Below are 21,721 nucleotides of genomic sequence, written 5' to 3'. Positions count from 1 at the left end.
AAATAGTGAAGTTAACACTTGTTGTCTGATGATAAGCAATTTAAAGGCGATTCTCATTGTAACAGTCCGTTTTTCGCTAGAATTATTTTTATTATTTATTGTATGTGTTTATATGTGTTTGTATGTGATTATTCATCTATGGGCGTATTTAATTTGGGATTAGTGGATTTTTGACCTAGAGGGCATTTTAGTCATTTTTAGACTAAGGGGTATTTTGGTCATTTAGTGAGTAACGGTAAATTAGTCATTTTATTTAGAAGGTTATTTTGGCATTTTAGTGAGAACAATTATTTTTACTAAGTTACCAGTGAATTGAGACAATTATTTAGAGATGATAATTATTCGGTGTTTTAACGGTTTAATTGAGTAATAACTTTTGAGAATTAGTTAGTAAGGATGTTAGGCCCATTATGACAATTAGAAAACCTAGCCCAATTGGTAATTATTCGGTACTAAATATATCTTTTGATCCTTTAAGTTTGACCTAAATATCGAGTTAATCTTTGAAGTTTTTTAAGTTTCAAATTGATCCTCTACCAACGAAGTATTTGACCAATCCATTACTTATTAATTCATCCGGTCTTGTATTGAAAAGAAAACTTGATAAACAAAAGTAGATGTATTTGATTTAAAATTTAGATTAGATACATTAACTTCTGTCTATTCAACTTTCTCATATATATGTGTGTCTATTCAACTTTCTCATATATATGTGTGTGTGATCAAATGAGTTATTTCTTTTTTACAAAATCCATTACCTTTTCTTAAAACTTATAAAATTACTTTCTCTCGTGTATATGATCGAATAAAGTATTTCTTCTTTTTTACAAAATTCATTACCTTTTCTTAAAACTCATAAGATTACATTCTCTTTATATACAATAGATAGATTTGGTGAACATTAGTAGTCACATATTCGTTCATATATTTAGAGTTTATGCATTGAATCAAATAAAATCAACAATAAAAATCCACACCATAGAACCAGACGATTAGATTTATATGATCAACCGATTAGATTTATATGATCAACGAGTTTACAAATTGTTTAGATAAATTGGCAGTGGTCGGGTTTGAACCCCGAACCTCACATATTTTATGCGTTATCCTAATAAACTAAGTTAAGTTCACGGGGCAAAATAAAACAGCTCTTAATCAAATTATATTAACTCAGGGTTATGATAGAAGACACCTTTTGTGAAGGTGTCTTTTATTAAGTTACTCTATGAGCTTTTGCGAAAAGACACCAACTTACTTTTATGAAGGTGTCTTTTAGCAAAGTTATAACTAAAAAGTGAAAATCATACCTTAAGGTGTTGCTTGATAAAAGACACCACCAAAGAGTGTCATGTAACAAAACCCATTAACTTATATCTATAAATCTTATTTACCACGACAAGTAAGTATTTTCCGCGTAAGAAGCTGTGGATGTTGGTGAGCCAACCCTTTTGCTAGCTGGCTGTCGGGGAGAGGTCCCTAGATCAAGATCCCACTGCGCACGTGACCTAACCCACTCACTCACTCCCCTCAAAACGCACATCGCTTTCTTTCTTCATTCTTTCTTTCATTCCACAAAACCCATCACACAAACAAACAATTCTCTCTCTCTCTCTCTCTCTCTCTCTCTCTTCCACGGTGGTTTCTAATTCTTCAGATTCAAACGGTTTTTGACGCGAACTCAGATTCCGACTCAAATGCTTTGATCTGCTACCGCATCACGGTGAATTCACTTCTCCGATCATTCTATTTTCGCTTTTCAATTTCACCTTCGTTTCTTTTTTGCATTTTCACTTCAAGCATTGTTCTATAACCGTCGACATTGATTCTTTGATTCACATTTTTGTGATTTTGAGTGAAATGGAGTTCAATTGAGTTGAACCCGTGTGTGATATGAATATGTCTTTTTCTTGTTTGATTCAAATTTCTAATGTAATTATCGGTTATCGAATTGGAATTAGGATTAGGATTGTTGAAGTGGTTGAATTATGATTTTTTTTCAGTTTTAGGTTTTTGAATTGAGTTTTGCACTGTAAGAATCAAAAGAGGTTATGATTTTTACTTTCAAACTGAAGAGGTTATGATTTATTAAAGCATACTTCTATATTAGGCAGTTTCTGTTTTTGACATTTGCGGTAACACTAATTGAATAGTGGATTGTGAAAATTCCGCTACGCAATAGTGCTACAGCGCCACTATAACGGCTATTTCACAGTATTTTGTCCTGAATAGTGTATTGTGGAACAATAGTGATTTATTCAAATTAGTGCTATTTCACAATATTTTGTACTAAATAGCGTATCGCGGAACAATAGCGATTTATTTAAATTCCGCTAAATTGTGCTACAGCGCCGCTATAGCGCCTATTTCATAATAGTTTGTACTGAACAGTGTATCATGGAACAATAGCAATTTATACAAATTCCGCTATTTAACGACACTGGTCAAGATTGTAAATGGGAGATAATATTTGAACAATGGAACGCAAAGTTATTCACCGGAAGAGTGTAAGCGTGACCTTGAGTAAGGATAATTGATGAGATCGGCGATTGCATTAATACACTACAAGTCAAAATGAAGTTACTTGAAAGATGACGAATATATACTACAAGTCAAAATGAAGTTACTTGAAAGAAGACAAATAAGGGATTAATACATTATACACAAAGTTGTCAATGTCAGTTATTTGTCATTCACAATTATAGTTTTTTCATTTGAGCATTTCGTAGTTACACATTATAACTCTGCTCTCCTCGTCTCCAATATTAAAGAAAAGTTTCTGCTCATTAACCTTGGCATTCTAGTTTCCTCATGTGTGTATAGTGCATAGTGTATGTGTCACAATAGCCGCATCGTTGATGTGGGGTTCTTTACCATGATTCCTTTGTGTGCATTTGTTATTAATGGGAAAGTGTTGAGCGGAAATGGTCTATAGAAGGTCTCGATAGTGAGCTTTAATTTCATACAAAGCTCTATTTCCATTTGAGACTGATGATTAAATACATCTTGTTGGAAATCCCGCCCCGAGCGTGAGGGAGTGTGTCGGTAATCCCACCTTTATTGCAATCTGCCCCTAGTTGCCTCGTGTTGGCTTTGAGGGGGTGTATTTAGTCCCACATCGGCTAGATAGAACTCTTGATAAGAGTTTATAAAGAGGAGACACTCCTCACCTTACAATCCGGTTTTGTGAGGATGAGTTAGGCCCGAAATTTCATCTATACAGGTTTACTATTCTGAGTTATTAGGTGGCATACCAATGAATATGATATGTTGGAAATGAAACAACTTGCACAATGCACAGAGAGACTAACACTTGTGGTACAAATGATTTGGACAACTTTAACATATTTGCATTTTTTTTGGGTGATTTTACTGGGAGGTAGTGAAGGCATCAGTTTCACATTATTTAATGTTTTTTGAATACTTTCATCCCTTTACATTGCTGGTTTTGTTTTTTCATTCCAATATGCCATAATACCTTATTGTTTTGTTATGCAGGTTACATGGCCTCCAGCCTGAAACAGTTGGATCTACTAAAGTATATATTTTTCAATAATTTGTACTTTAAGAACTTCCTTTAGTTTGAATATGTTTCTTATGGGCTGACAAGCGTGGCGAAATGGTTTGTCATTCCAAATATATAAGAACATGGAGGAGACACGAGAAGATGCAGGGTCGACAGAGCAAGGGCCATCAAATGCTAACATATCATGGTGGCCTTCGGATTTTGTTGAAAAATTTGGATCTGTCGCTTTAGATTCTCAAGACCAGACAGTAAGCAATAACGAATCTCCTAAACACTCTGACAAAGATGTTTTGTCACCTCTGAGAGCATCACAAATTCTCTGGCGCACTGGAATGCTTTCAGAACCAATACCAAATGGTTTTTATTCACTCATTCCGGTGAGGATTGATATATATATATATATATATATATATATATATATATATATATATATATATATATATATATTACCTTCTTAGTGCAGTGCGAATGTCTATTTAAATTAATATTGTGCTGTGCATTACAATTTGGTGTCAAATATTAACCTGATGGTCCAAGTATTAGTTTAGTATTACTATTACAAAGCCCAAACTCACTAATTATAACGAAGTTAAGAAACACCTCCTTAGATTTCTTTCTCAATTAGATGTTCAATTGATTTCATAATATATACCGAAACAATCTAAAGCTAATTTAAATATGTTCTAACATAACTTATATATTTTTCTACAACTGAGAGGGTTCATAGACCCCTCACAGCCTCACCAGCAACTATTTCAAAACTAGCTATAATGTCAAAATGACAAAACCGTAAAGGGATCTTCTTTGTCCTCTATAAATAATTCTTGTCAAGGGCTATCTCACCTAAAAGCTTAAGCTATTAGATGGTGCTTAGGTCCAGTCGGAAGTTATTTTATCTAACAATTCGTCTTAGAATTTAGGCTTTAGGCCTAGCTCATCCCCACGAAACTGGCTTGTAAGGTGACGATTGCTCAAACCTTATAACCATTGTCTATGTCATATCTCTAATCAATTGGAAACTTTCTACACATCCACGCTCAGGACTAAACATTTAAAGCTTGTATTAATGCACATGGAATACCAGGGATCTCAATCCCCCTTCCACTCACAGGATTGCACATCTAGAGCATGAACAAATGTAGGTTGAGTAATAGAAATCTTGGTTTAATAGCATAATTAAGATGAACTCTCTCAATAACTTAGAATTGGGCTTTAAGCCTAAGTCATCCTCATAAAATTGACTTGAAAGGCGGGGATTGTCCAAACTTTATAAGCACCACTTCGGCCATATTGATAGTAAATATGAGACTCCACAATTATTTTTAACCAAATTAAGAAGAACCAAAGTTATTTTTACCCGTCTGTGTATAAGTCTTATAAGAACAGTGGTTTTGTGAATATAGATTGGGGTGTAAAGTGTAAACGAGTCGAGCCGAATACTTAAATGAAAAAAAATGAATGACTTGGACTTGTCTCATTTATTTAAACAAGTTTAACTAAAAGCTCAGGCTTGACTTGTTAAAAATTAGTCTTGTGCTTGGTTTATTAAGGATAACATAATTTCCAATGAACAAGAAATTATGTATATTCTGGAATTTGGCTCGTCACAAAGTATATTTTTTGTGGAAGCATCATTCTGCAATTTTTGAGAATATGAACCACAATAACAATGGCATTGTCAATCAGATGAAGGTTCTTGATGGAAGTTGATCATATTTCAGCATGCTTTGTTAAGTTTTTCTAGTTTGTAAAGTGCTTTTTCAGCTGTCCAGCCATTTTTACTAGTTTTACAATGCTGTTCAATAACCTCTAACTCATTCATAGATCATAGCATGTGTTGCTTGAGTTTGTTGTTGGTGACTAGTGTTCTGGCTCTTGATGTGTGACTATAATGATTATTCCATCTTGTTGTATCTTCACTAATTAATCTCTGCTAACGTGTAGGAGACAAGACTCAAGGAGCTTTTTGATAGTATTCCTAGCTTGGACGAACTTCATGCTTTGGGTGGAGAGGGTTATAGGGCTGATATCATTCTCGTGGATGTAGACAAAGATAAAAAGCTATCCATGTTGAAGCAACTGATTGTGGCATTAGTTAAAGGATTAAACTCAAATCCAGCTGCAATAATTAAGAAGATAGCTGGATTGGTATGTATTTACTATATTTTATTGTGCAGCTCATGTTTCTTGTTCAAGTAATCCCACTGATTGTTGTTAATGTTGCATTTAACTAATTATGCTGTCAAATAATTTCCCAAATAGTCATTGCCATAGAATTTTCCAGAACATTTTTATTTTAGATTTATTGACTGGGCTGTGTTATTTCTTTGCTTTCGGAGTTTAGCCAGCTACAACTTTGATTTGAAGAAATCATTTCATTGTAATTATTAGTGCCAAGTCTGTTGGTGGGCATTACAGGGGGTAGATCATTTGTATGATAACCTTTTAATTGCCTCCATCTATTATATAGTTTATTTTCTAAACTAATTTAAAGATGATTTGCATTTACATTGGCCTCTATTTTTGGACAGGTTTCTGATTTTTATAAGCGACCCAGTGTGGAAAGTCCAGCAAAAGCCGCGTTTGATGAAACCTCTCACATTCTTGAGAATCGTGGTGTTCAGATGCTGGGGCAAATAAAGCACGGTTCATGTCGTCCTCGAGCTATCTTATTTAAAGTATTAGCTGATACTGTGGGTCTTGAAAGCAGGCTCATGGTGGTAAGCTCTGATTTCTGTTGGTAGACTTAATTTCTGTGCAATACTGAGTATACTCTTGCCTGCTTGTTTGCTATTGTTTCAATATAGTTACATATTTACTATGCGTTTGTCAAAAGATTTATTAGAAATTTTTTAATCTTGTTTATTGGTTCACTTCTCTCTTTTCACCTAGGCAGATAAGGGAGCTATTTGTTGTTGTTGTTGTTGTTCAATTTTGTTCATCATTATTATTATATAACTTTCCGAGAGTATGTCTTGTAAGTTGTACTGTGATTCTCTTTAACAGGGCTTGCCCAATGACGGGGCTGTCGAATGTGTAGATTCATACAAGCATATGTCTGTGATAGTTGAATTAAATTCAGTGGAAATGCTGGTTGACCTTATGAGATTTCCGGGTCAATTGTTACCAAAATCAACCAAGGCAGTTTTTATGAGTCATATATCCGCAGCAGGAGAAAGTGATTCAGCAGAAAATGATTCTTGTGATTCGCCATTAGAACCAAACAGTCCTCTATTTGGAGTTTCAGAGAGGTTAGTTCCTTACAGGTTTGAAAACTGTTGCCATTGTTGCTTGGGCTTACTATAGTTATGTTCCTCTTCAGTTCGATTTTTGTCCCCCTAAGTTCAATTGTACAATACTGTTGTAGTTTGTTAGAGTTGTCTTAAAACAAATACCTTTAAGTTCATTGTAATGGCTTCTTCCAGAAGCTTCAGAGTTAGTTAGATTCCTCTAGAAACTTCAGAGTTAGTTAGACTCTTAGTTCTATTTCCCTAAATATGCATGAGTTAGTTAGAGGGTTGTAACTAACTGACTCAGGTATAAAAACTAACAGTCCCTTACAGTGTAACTCATTTTAACAATTAATACAACTTGTTTCTCTCAAATTCTCTAGTTTCAACATGGTATCAGAGCTTCTTCTAACAACTAGCTTTAAGTTCATTGCAATTGCTTCCTATTGAAGCTTCAGAGTTAGTTCCATTTTCCTAAATATGCGCTGAGTTAGTTACAGGGTTGTAACTAACTAACTAACTAACTAACTCAGGTATAAATACTACAGCCCCTTACAGTGTAACTCATTGAAACAATTAATACAATTTCTGTTACTCTCAAATTCTCTAAAAAACATAGTATTCCTCCTAAAAAACATAGTTATTCTATTGCCGCAATTAAGCTCTCTTGTTGATTAATGTAGATGCATGTGACATTGTGCTACAAGTTAATGAGTTGGACCGAAACATGGTTTGTGATAGAACGTTATGGTGTAATTTGATCCATGTTGCCGACCCCACTTAGGGCCCGTTTGGATTGACTTATTTTTGAGCTTATGAAATATAGCTTATGCAAATAAATTAGCTTTTATGTTTATTCATAAGTTCTCACTAACGAAAATTATATCTTAAGCTTTAATTTCATAAACTACCTTGACAAGCTTATGAATAATACATAAAAGCTTATTTATTTGCATAAGCTGTTTTGCATAAGCTCAAAAATAAGTCAATCCAAACGGGCCCTAAGTGGGAAAAGGCTTGGTTATTGTTGTTATGATATTGTGCTACATTTTCTCCTAGCCATCAAATCCAATTACAAAGAGAATATGTGAAGCAGAATGGTATGACAACATCTAAATCAAACTGACGGGGGACTTGAATTTGATCAAATATGAGTTTAATTACCGAGGTTAACACAGTTTCAAATGAGAACATGTGGAGCAAAGTCGGAATTTAATGAAACTCAAATGCATAAAAGTTTCACAAATCCTTTTGCTTTCTACTTTTGATTTCAATTTCTCATGACACATTTACCATGCAATTGTGAAGTTGATCTTACACTGAACACCAGATAAAAAATAACCTTCCTGTATTCTCGATAGGAAGTGAATTGTGAGATTATTGGTACAAAGCCATTAGGCTTCTATCATTATAGCTGTTATTGCCGCTACTAGAGTTGTCAATTGATTGATATTGGTTTACTTTGTCCCCTTTTACAGTGCTGAGAAGGAGGAAAACCTTCAGTTCAATAGAAGATCTGAAGTGTCTTCAAATGTAACAGGCCTTTCCCTGAGAAATATGATGTTAAGATCAAATAGCAGTTTGAGGTGATACTTTCCATTGCATATCCTGATATGCTTCATGCTCTTTTCCCCTTTGTTTTCATCTCATTAGAACATGTATTCGCTTATAGTTTCACTTTTGTCAGTGTCAATTTTTTTTGTTTAGTTGTGAAACTTTGTTTGACTAGAATATCTAAGACATGCACTGTACCAACTATTTCTTGTTAACTGATTCTGTCAATTATCTCAGTTTGTCTCATAGTGAACCCAATATTGCAACTGCATTTGGTCGCCGTAGTCGGAGAAAGGCCATTGCCGAACAGAGGACTGCTAGTTCAAGGTTATTCTTAATTCCTTTTATTTTTAGTTTTGGAATGATGAGTAGGCATGAGGGGTAACCTTGGCGCAACTGGTAAAGTTGTTGTCATGTGACTGAAAGGTCACGGGTTCAAGTCCTGGAAACAGCCTCTTGTGTAAAACAGGGTAAGGCTGCATACAATACACCAAATGGTGGGACCCCTTCCCGGACCCTGCATATGCGGGAGCTCTAGTGCACCGGGTTGCCCTTTAATGATGAGTAGGGATATGTTCGGTTTAGGTTCATTCATGTTTTGGAATGATGAGTAGGCATATTTTTGTTTTCATAATTCTTCCCCCCGCCCTCTCTCTCTCTCTCTCTCTCTCTCTCGTACATGAAGTTTTATACTGCTGATGGGTCGAGCCTAGGGTGTATGACACTACAGGGCATAGCTGTAGATATTGACACTTAAATTGATGCTAGGACACGTCACTTTTTTCTTTTTAACTGATTTCTGTTTATGTTATCATTTTATGAACTCTGATTTCTGTTATCATTTTTTAAACTCAGTGACAATGATATCTAAACGATCTCCAAGTTATACATAATAATTTTAAATTTATTGCGAGTCCTTTTGTGTTTCACAAATTTGGGGAAGCCTTCTATAAAAGGAGTTTATCTTAAACTAAGCAAGTAAAGGTGCATACACTATCCACCATTAATTTGATTTAATGGGCATCATGATCGTGACTCACTAAAGGGTTGATAATACCCTTACTTTCTCTCTTCAGTGTAGTTTTGCCCCCAAATATTTCTAGTTACCACATAGCAATCGTCTTCCTAATTTGTCCATGTACATGTTGTCTTTTTGCATAGAGGCAAGGGTATTTAAACGACCTCTGAATTGTATGCATAAACTTAACAATTGAAATATTCATGGTCTATCTTCTTATGTTTGAAATATTTCTGGTTTTGCAGTCCAGAGCACCCATCATTTCGAGCACGTGCGCGGTCCATGCTTAGTGGTGATAGGACAGAATTTAGAGATTTTGCTGATGACCAGTCTACATCAAGGTTTTTACTTTAAGGGTCCCTTAATATTTTCTTATACCCTGTTATGTCTATGTAGTTTATAAGGCCTTGCATGCATTTTTACTAGATGCCACAAGATGTTGTAAAGTTGAAAGAATTTTGCTTAAAAACCTGTGTATTAATCTTTAATATCCTCACATTTAGTGTGTATCAGCTCAAGTCTAAGCGCTGCTATCAAAGCTGACAAGGCCTAAAGCTAAAGAAGTAAACAAAAGTATAAAAAAGATAGACTCAAATTGTAATCATCTTAATTATCATCACTCTAGACTTATTTTTCTCTGCTCATAGAGATTTGTTGTTCAAGTTGTTGCTTTGAGACGATGTTTTCATATTTATGTTTCTTGACGTGAGTGTGCCTTTCCTCTTCAAATAGATTTGTTAAATTTGATGGGATTTTAAGGAATATAAATATTGTTTGCTATAGGCATTTGTGGAATAATGTACACCATATTTTTGTCTTTTTTCCTTAATATCTCATTATTTAATTAGATGATTTATGAGGTGTTCATCCATTTCTCAGATCCAGCTATAGATCAGATGGTGCATCCTCATCAGAAGCTCGTAGGATACGAAGAAGAAGCATCAGCATTACGCCAGAGATTGGGGATGATATCGTAAGGTTGTTTGTTGTTCCTTAATGCTTCTGGGTTTGTACTTGCTTCTTTGTGGAGTGTGTTGTACTTGGTTTGCATTGTGTGGCCTTTGGAATAGTAAATCACTGCTTTTTCATTTTTTTAGCTAGTTGTATTCCACATTATTTTTTATTTGGACATTTGCATGCTCATGCCAGTTCCTTGATGTGTTAAAGGTGATAATTTCCCTGGATCATTCTGTTAACTAAATGTGCTCTTGTGTAATATCTAGTTGATCAACTTTTGATTTATCAAAAACTTACCTTCAAGCTTGAGAGTTTTGTTTTCCTTTTCTCTTTTAGTCAATCGAGTTTTTTGTTGGGTTAACTACATATTCTGCTAGTAATTTCAGACTGATACTCTCTGAATCTTATTGATCAGTATAAAAAAGAGATTCTGTTGGCTCTCATGCAGATGCTTAGGTCGAGAGACTTGCAACTATTTATTTGTATTTACCAAGTAGGTTCATTAGATTCTGGCCACTTGGAGGCTGGATCAAACATATCATATGAGCAAACATAATGTGTTATGACATTTGAAGTTAGGTATCATTCATGAGTAGTGCTTGGAACACTCAATTTAAAACTCAATTTCCAAGACTCACTATTATCGGATGAAATCATGTGGGTCCCACCACTTCATGTTGGCCTTATTCCCAAAATTGTGGTACCCACATGAACTTCACCCAATTATAGTGTTGAAAAGAGATTCTTAAAGTGAGTGTTCCTAGCACTCCTATGTTGTTCATTTGTGTTTTTTTTTTTTTAGTTTTTCTTTCTGTTCTTTGGTAAATGAAGTTCCTTGTAAATCCAAATGTTTAAACTTTCCCTGTTAAAAGTGGAGCCTTTGTGCAATGATACTGCTTCTTGCTTGTGACAGACAGGTTTTGTTCACTGAACTGTCTCTCTACTTTTTGGGTATGGTTGCATAGTACATCTGACCCTCCATAGACCCGTCCAGTTTTTGTGTTGGGGGCGATACGGTCCCTATTGGACTGAGCTGCCCTTTCTTACTCTGTTTCAACCAAGGCACTTTGGTGCTTGCTTTTTGTGATGCGTGCGATGCATTTGGCTTGATTGCAATACAAGAAATTAGCCACAAATATTTATCTCCCGATTTATACGGAACAGACTTGTTTTAGTACATTGGATGTGCAAGCACCTCCTGGGTAGGTCATAGGGGAGGGAGATAGGTGACCTAGTAGAGTATCAAGTATTTAATATTATCGTCACACCCAGGTAGGTCAGTGTTAATTAAGCTAAAAGCTCATTGCAAGAGTTTTCTTTACCTGATGTGAAAAGTATGTGTTTATTTGTTTTTCTTTATTTTATCTCTGTTTTTAGAAGATTCCTTATTCTTGTGCCATGCACCATTCCTTAATCTTGTTCCATGCACCCTTCCACATATTCTATTAATACTTATATGCAAAATCAAAATGCTTTGGGTCATGATTGCATGTGATCAGTTTATCTTGGATTGTAATTCAGCTCAACTTCCAAATGAACTAATTCGATAGGTTATCATGAGTAGAGGCTGCTATTTTATATTGCTTTATGCTAAATATCTAATGCAGAGTGCATGATTGTAAATTATAATACATACTTATGTCAGGTGCATTAACATGCATGGTTATTTGCTGTATTAGTTATGTATTGCATATCTGTGTAATTGAATTTAAGTATTTCAAATACTGTAATTCTGGATCTATTCATTGTAGGGCTGTACGTGCAATGAATGAAACACTAAAGCAAAATCGTCTTATGAGAGAACGAGGGGATGATAACTCATTCTCCCATTATCCGAGCAATAGAAGTAGTGATGCAGATCTTCATAAAAATGTACGTCTTCTCTATTTTGCTAACAGTGAAGCATGCTTTTATTGAAGTCTTTTTTCTCTGCCTGTGAATCTTCATCATCTTATCAACCATTTCTTTTATCTTGTCTCTAAACTCTTAGAATTTGGGTTGGGCCTATCTCAATCCTACAAAACCGGCTTGTAAGGCGAGGGCTGCCCAAACTTTATAAGCACTAGGCAGGCCATTTCTCTAGGCAACAAGGGACTAAATCCACCTCTTCACACTGAACACAATGGAAGTGTTGGAAACTGCAATGAAGGCAACCCAAATGCCGCAATTAGGTGGTTAGAGACAGGCTGCAATGAATGTGGAATTTCCAACACACACCCTCACGCTCGGTCCCAATGAGCCTGAAGCCTGGATGATGCTGGAAGCCCAACAAAGGATCTAGGATTGGCACTGATGCCATCTTAGGTTTTATATTGGGCCTAACTCATCCCTACAAAACCGGCTTGTTAGGTGAGGGGCCGAGGGCTGCCCAAACTTTGTAAGCACTACATATGCCATATCCATAGGCAATGTGGGACTAAATCGATTCCTAAGGTGTTTGAGGCTGCAATGAAGGCAACCTAAATACTGCAATTAGGGACGGACCGCAATGAAGGCATGGTTTCCAACATAAACTATACCTTTGACCTATTGTTTGGATTCGTGATAGTCCTGAATCTCCTGATGACATCTGCCAATTGATAAGTTACAAACTTCAGTGTAATTCAGGAATTCTTTTTTCTTGAGTTGTGAACAGTACTTGAAAGACAGATTGAATCGCGATTTTGACTACCTTGCATTAGAGTCATTTTTATAGACATTTTGTAATTTATCCTTCAAGATTGAAAAAATAATACTTGTTCTATAAGGATTGAAACTCTGCATTAACACTAAATTTGTGGGGGAGATTTATAGGTTATGTAAAGTGTCCTACATTGGATGAGATAAGACTTGAACATAAGTTTATAAGTGGTGGTAGTTCTCTCCTTACAAGTCGGTTTTTTAGAGATCGAGTTAGGCCCATCCCAAATCGGTATCAAAGATCCACTGGGCCACCTGTTATCAGATTACCAATACCGGTTCACACTCCATATGACCAGTCCTGGGCGTGAGGTTTGTGTGTTAAGAGTCTCACATTGGATGAGATAATGCTTGAACATAAGTTTATAAGTGAGGGTAGTCCCCACCTTACAAGTCAGTTTTGTAGGATTGAGTTAACCCCAACCCAAATTCTTGTAGTTAAAACAAAATTTAGTAAAACCTAACCTAAGAAACAAATGATAAATCACACCTTGTAACTATAATTCAAATGAAGTAACACTTACCTTTAGAAATAGTGTAAATTGGTATTTATGATTTGATTATGTGTTTAATATTAGTCTTAAGTACCTTTTTCTTCAATATTTGTGGCCCCCTCATGAAAATGAGGTCAGAAGCAATATTAGTCTTGAATACCTTTTTCTTCAATAGTAGTCTGAAAACAATTTCATTTAAGCGACCTCTATAAATTTCAACTCATGAATTAGTTGCTTGATCCAGATACCACCAAGGCCACCGCACGCCACTCATCCTCTCAACACTAGATAAAAAATATCCCTGAGGTAGATTGTTCATCAGAGGGAGATCGAGAACTGAGTAACCAATCACTTGGGGAAGACCTCCATTTTCATATAAACCTTGACCAGAATATCCTTTAACATATCTCAAATTACGAACATTTGCAACCCAATGACTATCACAGGAATGAAATTGAATCACTGCTGAATCAAAAACAGTATATGTATGAGCGATAGTATGGTATTATAACCTACCGACTAGTTTTTAATACCATCCTTGATCCGTAAATGGCTCCCATTGACCAGAGAGAATTTAACATTGGGATCTATAGGAGAGTAAAATGGATTTAAATTCTGACATACTACCAATATCCTCAAGGTGTTCAGGGCAATTACGGGTGTATTATGTGTTGTATATTATTATGTAATAGGATAACAACAGTAATCTTTGGGTAACAGTGAGTCTTGGTATATATAGAATATCCATCGTTTTGTAATTGGAGATGGATTTCATCATATGCCTTTTGATTCTCTTTTCTCGCAACACTCACTAACTCTAGGAATTTAAATAGTTTTGGTATAATCCAGAAGTTGAGACAAATTAATTTTAAACTTGCATTTTTTGTGTGCTAGCGTGTCGTGCATGAGGTTGGTATGTGGTTTTCCAAAACCAGCTCGTTTATAATTCATGGTTGTATTGAAGTTGGTGTCTTGTGAATTATGTTTGTCAATCATTATTGATTATTATTGTGGTCAATGAAAAATTGGATACTTTTTTAAAACATGAAGTCTTTGCCCTTTTGTTTCAGAATAGGGTGATTTCCTTTTTGCAGTTAATTTAAATATCTTTCATGTTCTACATGTGATTCTTATTCTGCAATGGCAGGCGTCAAATTTCCATCTTGATGGTCATGATGAAAGGTCCACCTTATATTCTTTTCAGCGTGACCAAGTAACATCACAAAAGGCAATGTCATTACCATCTTCACCACATGACTATAGAAGTCAAGCTTCTGAGAGAAGCGAGCTATCAAGATACGGAGTTAATGATGAAATGGAGTCGACCTGGACTAAAGTACTTGAATCTCAAATGTTCAATGGCAAACCTTTATTGGCATATGAAGCATGGAATATTGACTTCTCAGAATTAACTGTTGGAACTCGTGTCGGGATCGGTAACTTTTAATTCTCACAGTTATCATAATGAAAAGTAATTTGCACGTAGTGTGACTAGATATAATGTTCATAGCATATGTCGCTAAATTTTTGGTAGTTTAACATTTGCTGTTGAATAGTAGAGATGATTTTGAATCAGTTTCAGGTGAAATCACAAGACACCAACATTTGGATGGGGATGAATTTCAACATTCGCATGCTAGATTGAGACAAACCTATATACATTTATGTGTCAGGTCTGACAATGTAATAAGGATGTTAATTGCACACCTTCCCTCCCCTCCAAAAAACTCCAATTTCGGGGGAAGCAATAAATGAGCCTATGAGGGGTTTTGCTCCGCTCCCCTTCCAAAAATTGAACCAAACATATCAAATTAAAAATATTCCCTCCCCTCCCCTTCAAAAACCTTCAACCAAACAGACCCTTAAAGTTAGCTTTAAACTGTTATTTTACATTGTTGAGATGTTGATATTGATTCTAATAAGATTTGTTAGTCTCCTTTAGGTTCATGACAGGATCTCATTCCTATTTAGATTACATCTCTCATGTATAAAATACTTGTACAAACCTTTTCATCGTGAGTAAGAAATATTCATATTCAAGTTACGTTTCTAGAGATACAAAAGAGGAATATCTTGAGGTGATTTGCTTTGTTAGAAAGTAGTTTAGTTATTAGTTGGAGTATATATTTGTGCCATATGCAATTCTAAGCAGAACTGCTATTCAGCTTTCTAAAAATATATGTTATCATTTTGGTGGGTTTATGGTAAATGGCCAATTGCTAATTCAAGGTTTTTTTCTTGAGGGATGGTGTAGTAATGCGATGCGATAGTTAACCATTGCTTGACCATTTATGTGATTTTTCTTTTCAGGCTTCTTTGGAGAAGTCTTCCGTGGCATATGGAATGGCACAGATGTTGCAATCAAGGTTTTTCTAGAGCAAGATTTAACTGCTGAAAACATGGAAGATTTCTGCAATGAAATATCTATTCTGAGGTATTTGGTTGTTAATATGTAGTTTGTTAACCTTTTTCTGTTGCGTTCAACATGTTCTGACACTCTTTTCTTTTTGAATTTGTGTTCTTGTTTTCATCCAGCCGACTCCGACATCCTAATGGTATTCTCCAACATTTTAACTATTTACTTCTATAGTTTCGGATTTCACTTTGATCTTGCATATATGTTTTATACACGTAGTAGTTAATATAAGGGAAATGCTATCAAGTGCCCTTGGGGACTTGTTTAGAAGTCCAAATAAGAAACTTTTTCTTGGAAATTGTGTATTTAACACATTGAAACTTCAAAAAGAAACTTTTTTTACGTAAAATTTATAAATTATTTCCTCTTTTGAATCCTTAATAAGTGCCCTAAGGGCACTTGTTAGCATTTAACCCTTAATATAATGTCCTTTGAATTGTTGTCTTTAGTAAAATCATCTTTACTGATAAAAAAGTAAGATTATGTAAGCTTGGTTAGATAAATATATCATGCAGCATATTTCCTTTCAGTTTATGTATTATTTATATAGTGATGAAATTGTATGCAGTCATCTTATTTCTTGGTGCATGCACAAAGCCTCCACGTTTATCTATGGTCACAGAATATATGGAGATGGGATCATTGTATTACCTGATACATTTGAGCGGTCAGAAGAAAAGGCTCAGTTGGCGGAGACGACTAAAGATGTTGCGTGACATATGCAGGTAAGTACTACGATTATGCATACCTTTCCATAATCCTATCTCTTCATTGGCATTTATGCTAAACAGTTATTGCACGTATTTTACTGCTTCATTGCCTTCCAATCAATCTCATAAGTTCCCTGTCCATTCAATTTCACATGGGAAACAACCGTTATTGTCAGCGTTCCATGACCTACTTTCTTCCTTTTCCGAATAATTTTAAAAACATATCCTGGTTCAAATTGTGAACTGTAAATTGCAACAAATGTAACATGTAAGGATTAGTGACACAATACAACATAGCTTGAAATCCATCAGATAAATGATGTAATGCTGAAGGTGATTATTTCTTAGTAGTAGTTAAGAAAACACGTTACCATAAGGCTCAAAATGAAACCTTGAGTTTTATGTCATATAATTTACGTAGGTAGAGCAACGTATAGCCAAATAATGTGTATGTAGCGTAAACAAGTAACTATGTGCTGCCTTTATGTGTGATGTGATCCTTCGAGCTGTCAGAATCGAATAAGGTGCCGTTGATGGTGGAAGGGGTGAAGGCGCCACAAATACAATCAGGGTGGGTTTCCGATTGATATGTCGAGAGGACACCACAACCGGCTATGAATGCCCCGGTTGATAAGCCGGCATGAGCGCCACGACAATGCCAATAAGCTCTCTATTTTTACTACCTCCGTTCCTTTTTAATTGTCACATTTTGACATTTTACACAAACCAAGACAATCAATAAATGTTGCTACTTTTGATACAATAATTTCTATTTTTACTATAATAACCTTATTTATTTAATATCTCATTACATATATTTCTCTCTCCACAATAATAAATAAGGGTAATATTAGTAAAATAATATTTAATGTTGCATTGAACTATGTAAAGTGACACTTAAATAGAAACAAAAAAATTCTCCAAAAGTGACACTTAAAAAGGAACGGAGGGAGTAACTCAATAAAATTCAACATTCATTTCATAATAGCAAATTACAATATATATTATAGAGCTCTAGCTCTATTTGACTCAATAAACCCTCATTAATTCAAATTGAAATTTAAAACTAAAAGAAATAAATGATCATTTATGACTAATAAAGTAATTCCTAAAAATAACTATAGAAATCAATGCTAGATACCTATAAGGACTGTGAGCTTCCAAATTTTAATTACTAATCCTATACCTAAAATAGCTCACATATTTCCAAATCAATTGCAAGCTCCTCCTTCAATAAGGCGTAATAGGAAATTAGTTGTAAATATCAATCTTTGATGGCTCAAAATCAAATACAAGTGTGGAACTAACTGGTATTATTTAGAAGTGCACATTTTTTTGTAAGACTCCTTTCACATGCTTAAAGAGTTTGTGATTACATCAATGTGGAATCTTCTGTTTTAGAAAAATGAAAATAGAGCAACGGAATAATTAAGGTGTATTCAGTAGTAATCATGAAGTTTATTTTAATTTAACAATTTCAACTTATATATGACTTTTAGCGTCTATGAGAATGTTTAGAAGAATAATTTAAAAATTAACAAACCATTGCATTGTGCTACTTAATCAGTATACATATATGAACTATATTGATTAATGCATACATCGTGTTAAGAAGAGTCCCACGTTGGATGAGTTCACAAGCACTAATGGCCATAACTCGATATTCAACTTCTACACTAGATATAGCAACAGCACCTTGTTTCGTGTTTTTTAGAAACAAGATTCTCTCCAATTAGGACACAGTAACTTGAAGTTGAATGCCAAACACCAGGACAGTTAGCCCAATTTGCATTTGTATATGCAGCAACATTAGTATGAGCTCTGTTCATAACCCAAATTTGAAGTTGGTATGAGGCTCTAATTTTGAGCCTATCCAAGATCCATTGGGCTACCCTCTATTGGGCACTCGGGTCACGCTCCAGATGTCTTGTCCTGGACATGAGGGTTGTGTGTTAAGAGTCTCACATTTGATAAAATATGGTCCGGAAATGTGTTTATAAGTGGTGGGTAGTCCTCATCTTACAAGCCAGTTTTGTAAGGATTGTGTTAGGCCTCGCCCAAATCTTAAGACAATACAATTCATCACATGATATCAGTCTGTTTTGTCATCACATTATAGGAAGCACAGTCTTGACTCTAGTCGAATTGTAGCCTATCATGATATTCAAACTGTGAATAGAATAATTATAACTATGATTTCAATTGGGTTAAGATGCTCGTATGTTTTTTTTTTCCCTTTCCAAATTGCTTGGATTTACTGACAATAAGAAACTTTGGGATTTACTTATACATCAGCATATGTAATCGAATGTCAGATGATCCACCATTTTAGTCAAGCCAATATTTGTTTAATTGAAATTATGTTTTGCTAGACCACTGGTGTCAACTAATTTAATCTATTACCTCTTTTTAATCAGAATTTGGTTGAGGTGTTACCTCATTTCAAATTTTAATCACTCAATTGTTTACATTTGATATGTCAACATTGATGCGAACACCTTGGTTATGTGCAGGGGTTTGATGTGCATACACCGTATGAAGATTGTTCACCGTGATTTGAAAAGTGCAAATTGTCTAGTGAACAAGCATTGGACTGTGAAAATCTGTGATTTTGGGCTTTCAAGAATAATGTTAGATCCTCCAATCAGAGATTCTTCGTCGGCTGGAACTCCCGAATGGATGGCTCCTGAACTCATCCGAAATGAACCATTCGATGAAAAATGTGATATCTTTAGCCTTGGGGTGATAATGTGGGAGCTGTGCACCTTGAACAGACCATGGGAAGGCGTACCACCTGAGAGGGTATATTCAACTGTTAATCTATTCATTTTCCAGTGTTTTCTATTTCTATTGTGTTTCATTGAATAAACTATAACTATTTCCTCTGATCAGGTGGTTTATTCTGTTGCTCATGAGGGTTCCAGAATGGAGATTCCTGAAGGCCCACTAGGCAGGCTGATTTCAGGTCCACACTACATTCTGTTATCACATTTTGATGACAACTTAGACCCATCCGGTTCAACTTTATCATTTATTTTTTCATTTCTGTTCACAGATTGTTGGGCAGATGCACATGAACGTCCAAGTTGTGATGAGATTCTCTCTCGTTTGGTGGACATGGAGTATTCATTGTGTTGACACAATCTTATATCTTTTTTGTACATAGAAAACTTTGGGTAGAGTTGTTACATTGTGTAATCTATCGGCTGAAATTGTGGACTACTGTAAATTTTGTTCTCAGAACATTCCAAAATATAAATTAATGATGCTCTTGTTGTCTTACCCGTGTTGCAAATTTTTCACTATTTGAGGCAATGAAATAAGGATGAATCCATTACATCTTGCATATTTGCCGAGCAAAGGAAAAAAACTAAAATATATTTCTGATCGAAAGTAGCATGATTTAGCTCAACTCCAAAACTGGACACGATCTCGTATACAGATAGAAAAGCAGGTATCAAGTTAGTATCATGGGATAACTCCAAGGTCTTGCATGATATTGGTATCAAGTTCTACGCCCAGACCTATTTTATTTTTTATTTTATTTTAATGTTTCGTGAATGTATTACACATCAGTCACTTATTTCACGCCTATTTAAAGCATCTTCAAAGAAACTAACACGAACTGACCCTAATTGCTGTACTCATGTCGCTCTCTAGCATTGGATAATAATCCAACCGCAGTTACCCCTTAGATTTGGCATTTCATCGAGAAAAAAACCCATGAAAAGCTCGTAGTTATTCCACGGGTAAAAATGTTCCTGCATAGTATAGCATAAGGTGTGAGATTCTGATATAGTTCACGTCTTCTTCATGTGGTGGCCAATAATCAAGTTCGTCTAGACTTTGAATCTCGATTCCTTTCAAGCATAGCCTCTCCTAGGTCCAAATCCATTTGCCATGAGGGGCAGTCAATGTGTAACCTCTTGTATTAGTCTAATATAACTTCATCTTAGATAACTTAGGATATCAAGCAAAAATGCTAAAGTTGAATTCAATCCTAGTTGGTTTTAATTTCTCTGTACAATACCCTTCCATCTGTATATGAATGAATATCTACCCATCGGAGCAATCCTCTAACTTACCCTGTCATTGGAGACAGTTATACATAACTATCCTAGGAGAAATATATTAAAATTCGTTGTAATTTTTGTTGCATTGGCATCCATTATCATTCCCCACTCCCACAATAACCTCTAATTCATCAACAATCAGACTAGGATAACATGTTTCATCCTACTTAATGAGGTCAAAATTGAGAAAACTTGGTCATAAGTTGTCCGTCCCTTTCAAGCCATTCCAGACAGTCCACATGCAGCCACTCCATTCGGTCTCAATGAACTCTAAATCTCTCAGAGTTGCTAAGGCCAGGTTCAAGCAGCAAGAAATCCCTAAATAGATAAAGTTGATCTTTCAAAGAATATTGCTAATAATATTGTACATGTTGTGGATTTGCAAAAAAAAAAAAAAAAAAATTAAATATATCATCCTAGTCTTTGTCCGGTAAAAAATAGTGGATAACCGATAAACTAACTTATAGTGAACAAATTACCTGATTGAATTTGTAATGTTTGATAAAATTAGTAGTTGAATTATCTTATAAATATGAAATAACAAAAAAAATATGTTTCATTAATTTTATTTTTTTTACAATTAGCATAACATGAGTAAAATTCAATGAAAAAAAAGTTATTTTTTGACGCAAGAAAAAGTTATTATCCACTTGAAATAACTTAAAAAATTGTTGTGTAAACTTTTTTTTGACAAAAAATTGTTGTGTAAACTTATTATGAACTGATATTAATTAATTTATTTTACTATTTCTATAAGTTTTTTTTTTCTTTCTGAGGAATCTATTTCTATAAATTTTTAAAAGAAATCTATTGGGCTTACCCATTTCTTGTCCGTTGGTTGGTGCTATTATTCACATTTCGATTTTTGTCGAATGACACTTTGTTACATTAAAGTGACGTGATAACACATCATTAAAAGTATGTGTGTAAAATAATCATACATTGATAGTATACTAATTGAATTTCTTACAAAAATATAGTATACTAATTAAATTCAAAGATTTTTTTCTCTCATTCTCAAACCTTAACCGTCACCATTTTTTCCTGATTTATTTAAGGGGTGATTT

General features: G+C 34.8%; 1 protein-coding gene across 4 annotated transcripts; it reads left to right on the top strand.

The window, feature by feature from the left end:
- Positions 1-1,566: 1,566 nt before the first annotated feature.
- On the top strand, positions 1,567-19,863 carry LOC146950707 (serine/threonine-protein kinase EDR1-like). 4 transcript variants are annotated; one of them, XM_085746677.1, is made up of 17 exons: positions 1,567-1,720; positions 3,496-3,900; positions 5,468-5,671; positions 6,055-6,243; positions 6,530-6,774; positions 8,232-8,339; positions 8,545-8,634; positions 9,571-9,666; positions 10,205-10,303; positions 12,034-12,154; positions 14,660-14,891; positions 15,766-15,889; positions 15,991-16,010; positions 16,440-16,596; positions 19,095-19,383; positions 19,474-19,546; positions 19,637-19,863. In XM_085746677.1, the coding sequence occupies exons 2-17, from the start codon at positions 3,646-3,648 to the stop codon at positions 19,717-19,719; spliced, it is 2,385 nt and encodes a 794-aa protein (XP_085602803.1). In that variant the 5' UTR covers positions 1,567-1,720; positions 3,496-3,645; the 3' UTR covers positions 19,720-19,863. The 4 variants fall into 4 exon arrangements, with proteins under 4 accessions (XP_085602803.1, XP_085602801.1, XP_085602802.1 ...); XM_085746675.1 differs by having other exon boundaries at positions 14,603-14,891; XM_085746676.1 differs by having other exon boundaries at positions 6,530-6,789.
- The last annotated feature ends 1,858 nt before the right edge of the window (positions 19,864-21,721 follow it).

Source organism: Medicago sativa, chromosome 2 (genome assembly GCF_051527215.1).
Source record: "Medicago sativa cultivar Bolivia chromosome 2, Bolivia_mono, whole genome shotgun sequence".
Taxonomy (NCBI): domain Eukaryota; kingdom Viridiplantae; phylum Streptophyta; class Magnoliopsida; order Fabales; family Fabaceae; genus Medicago; species Medicago sativa.
The sequence above is the reverse complement of the archived record's forward strand: the minus strand, read 5'-3'. Positions and strand labels throughout refer to the sequence as shown.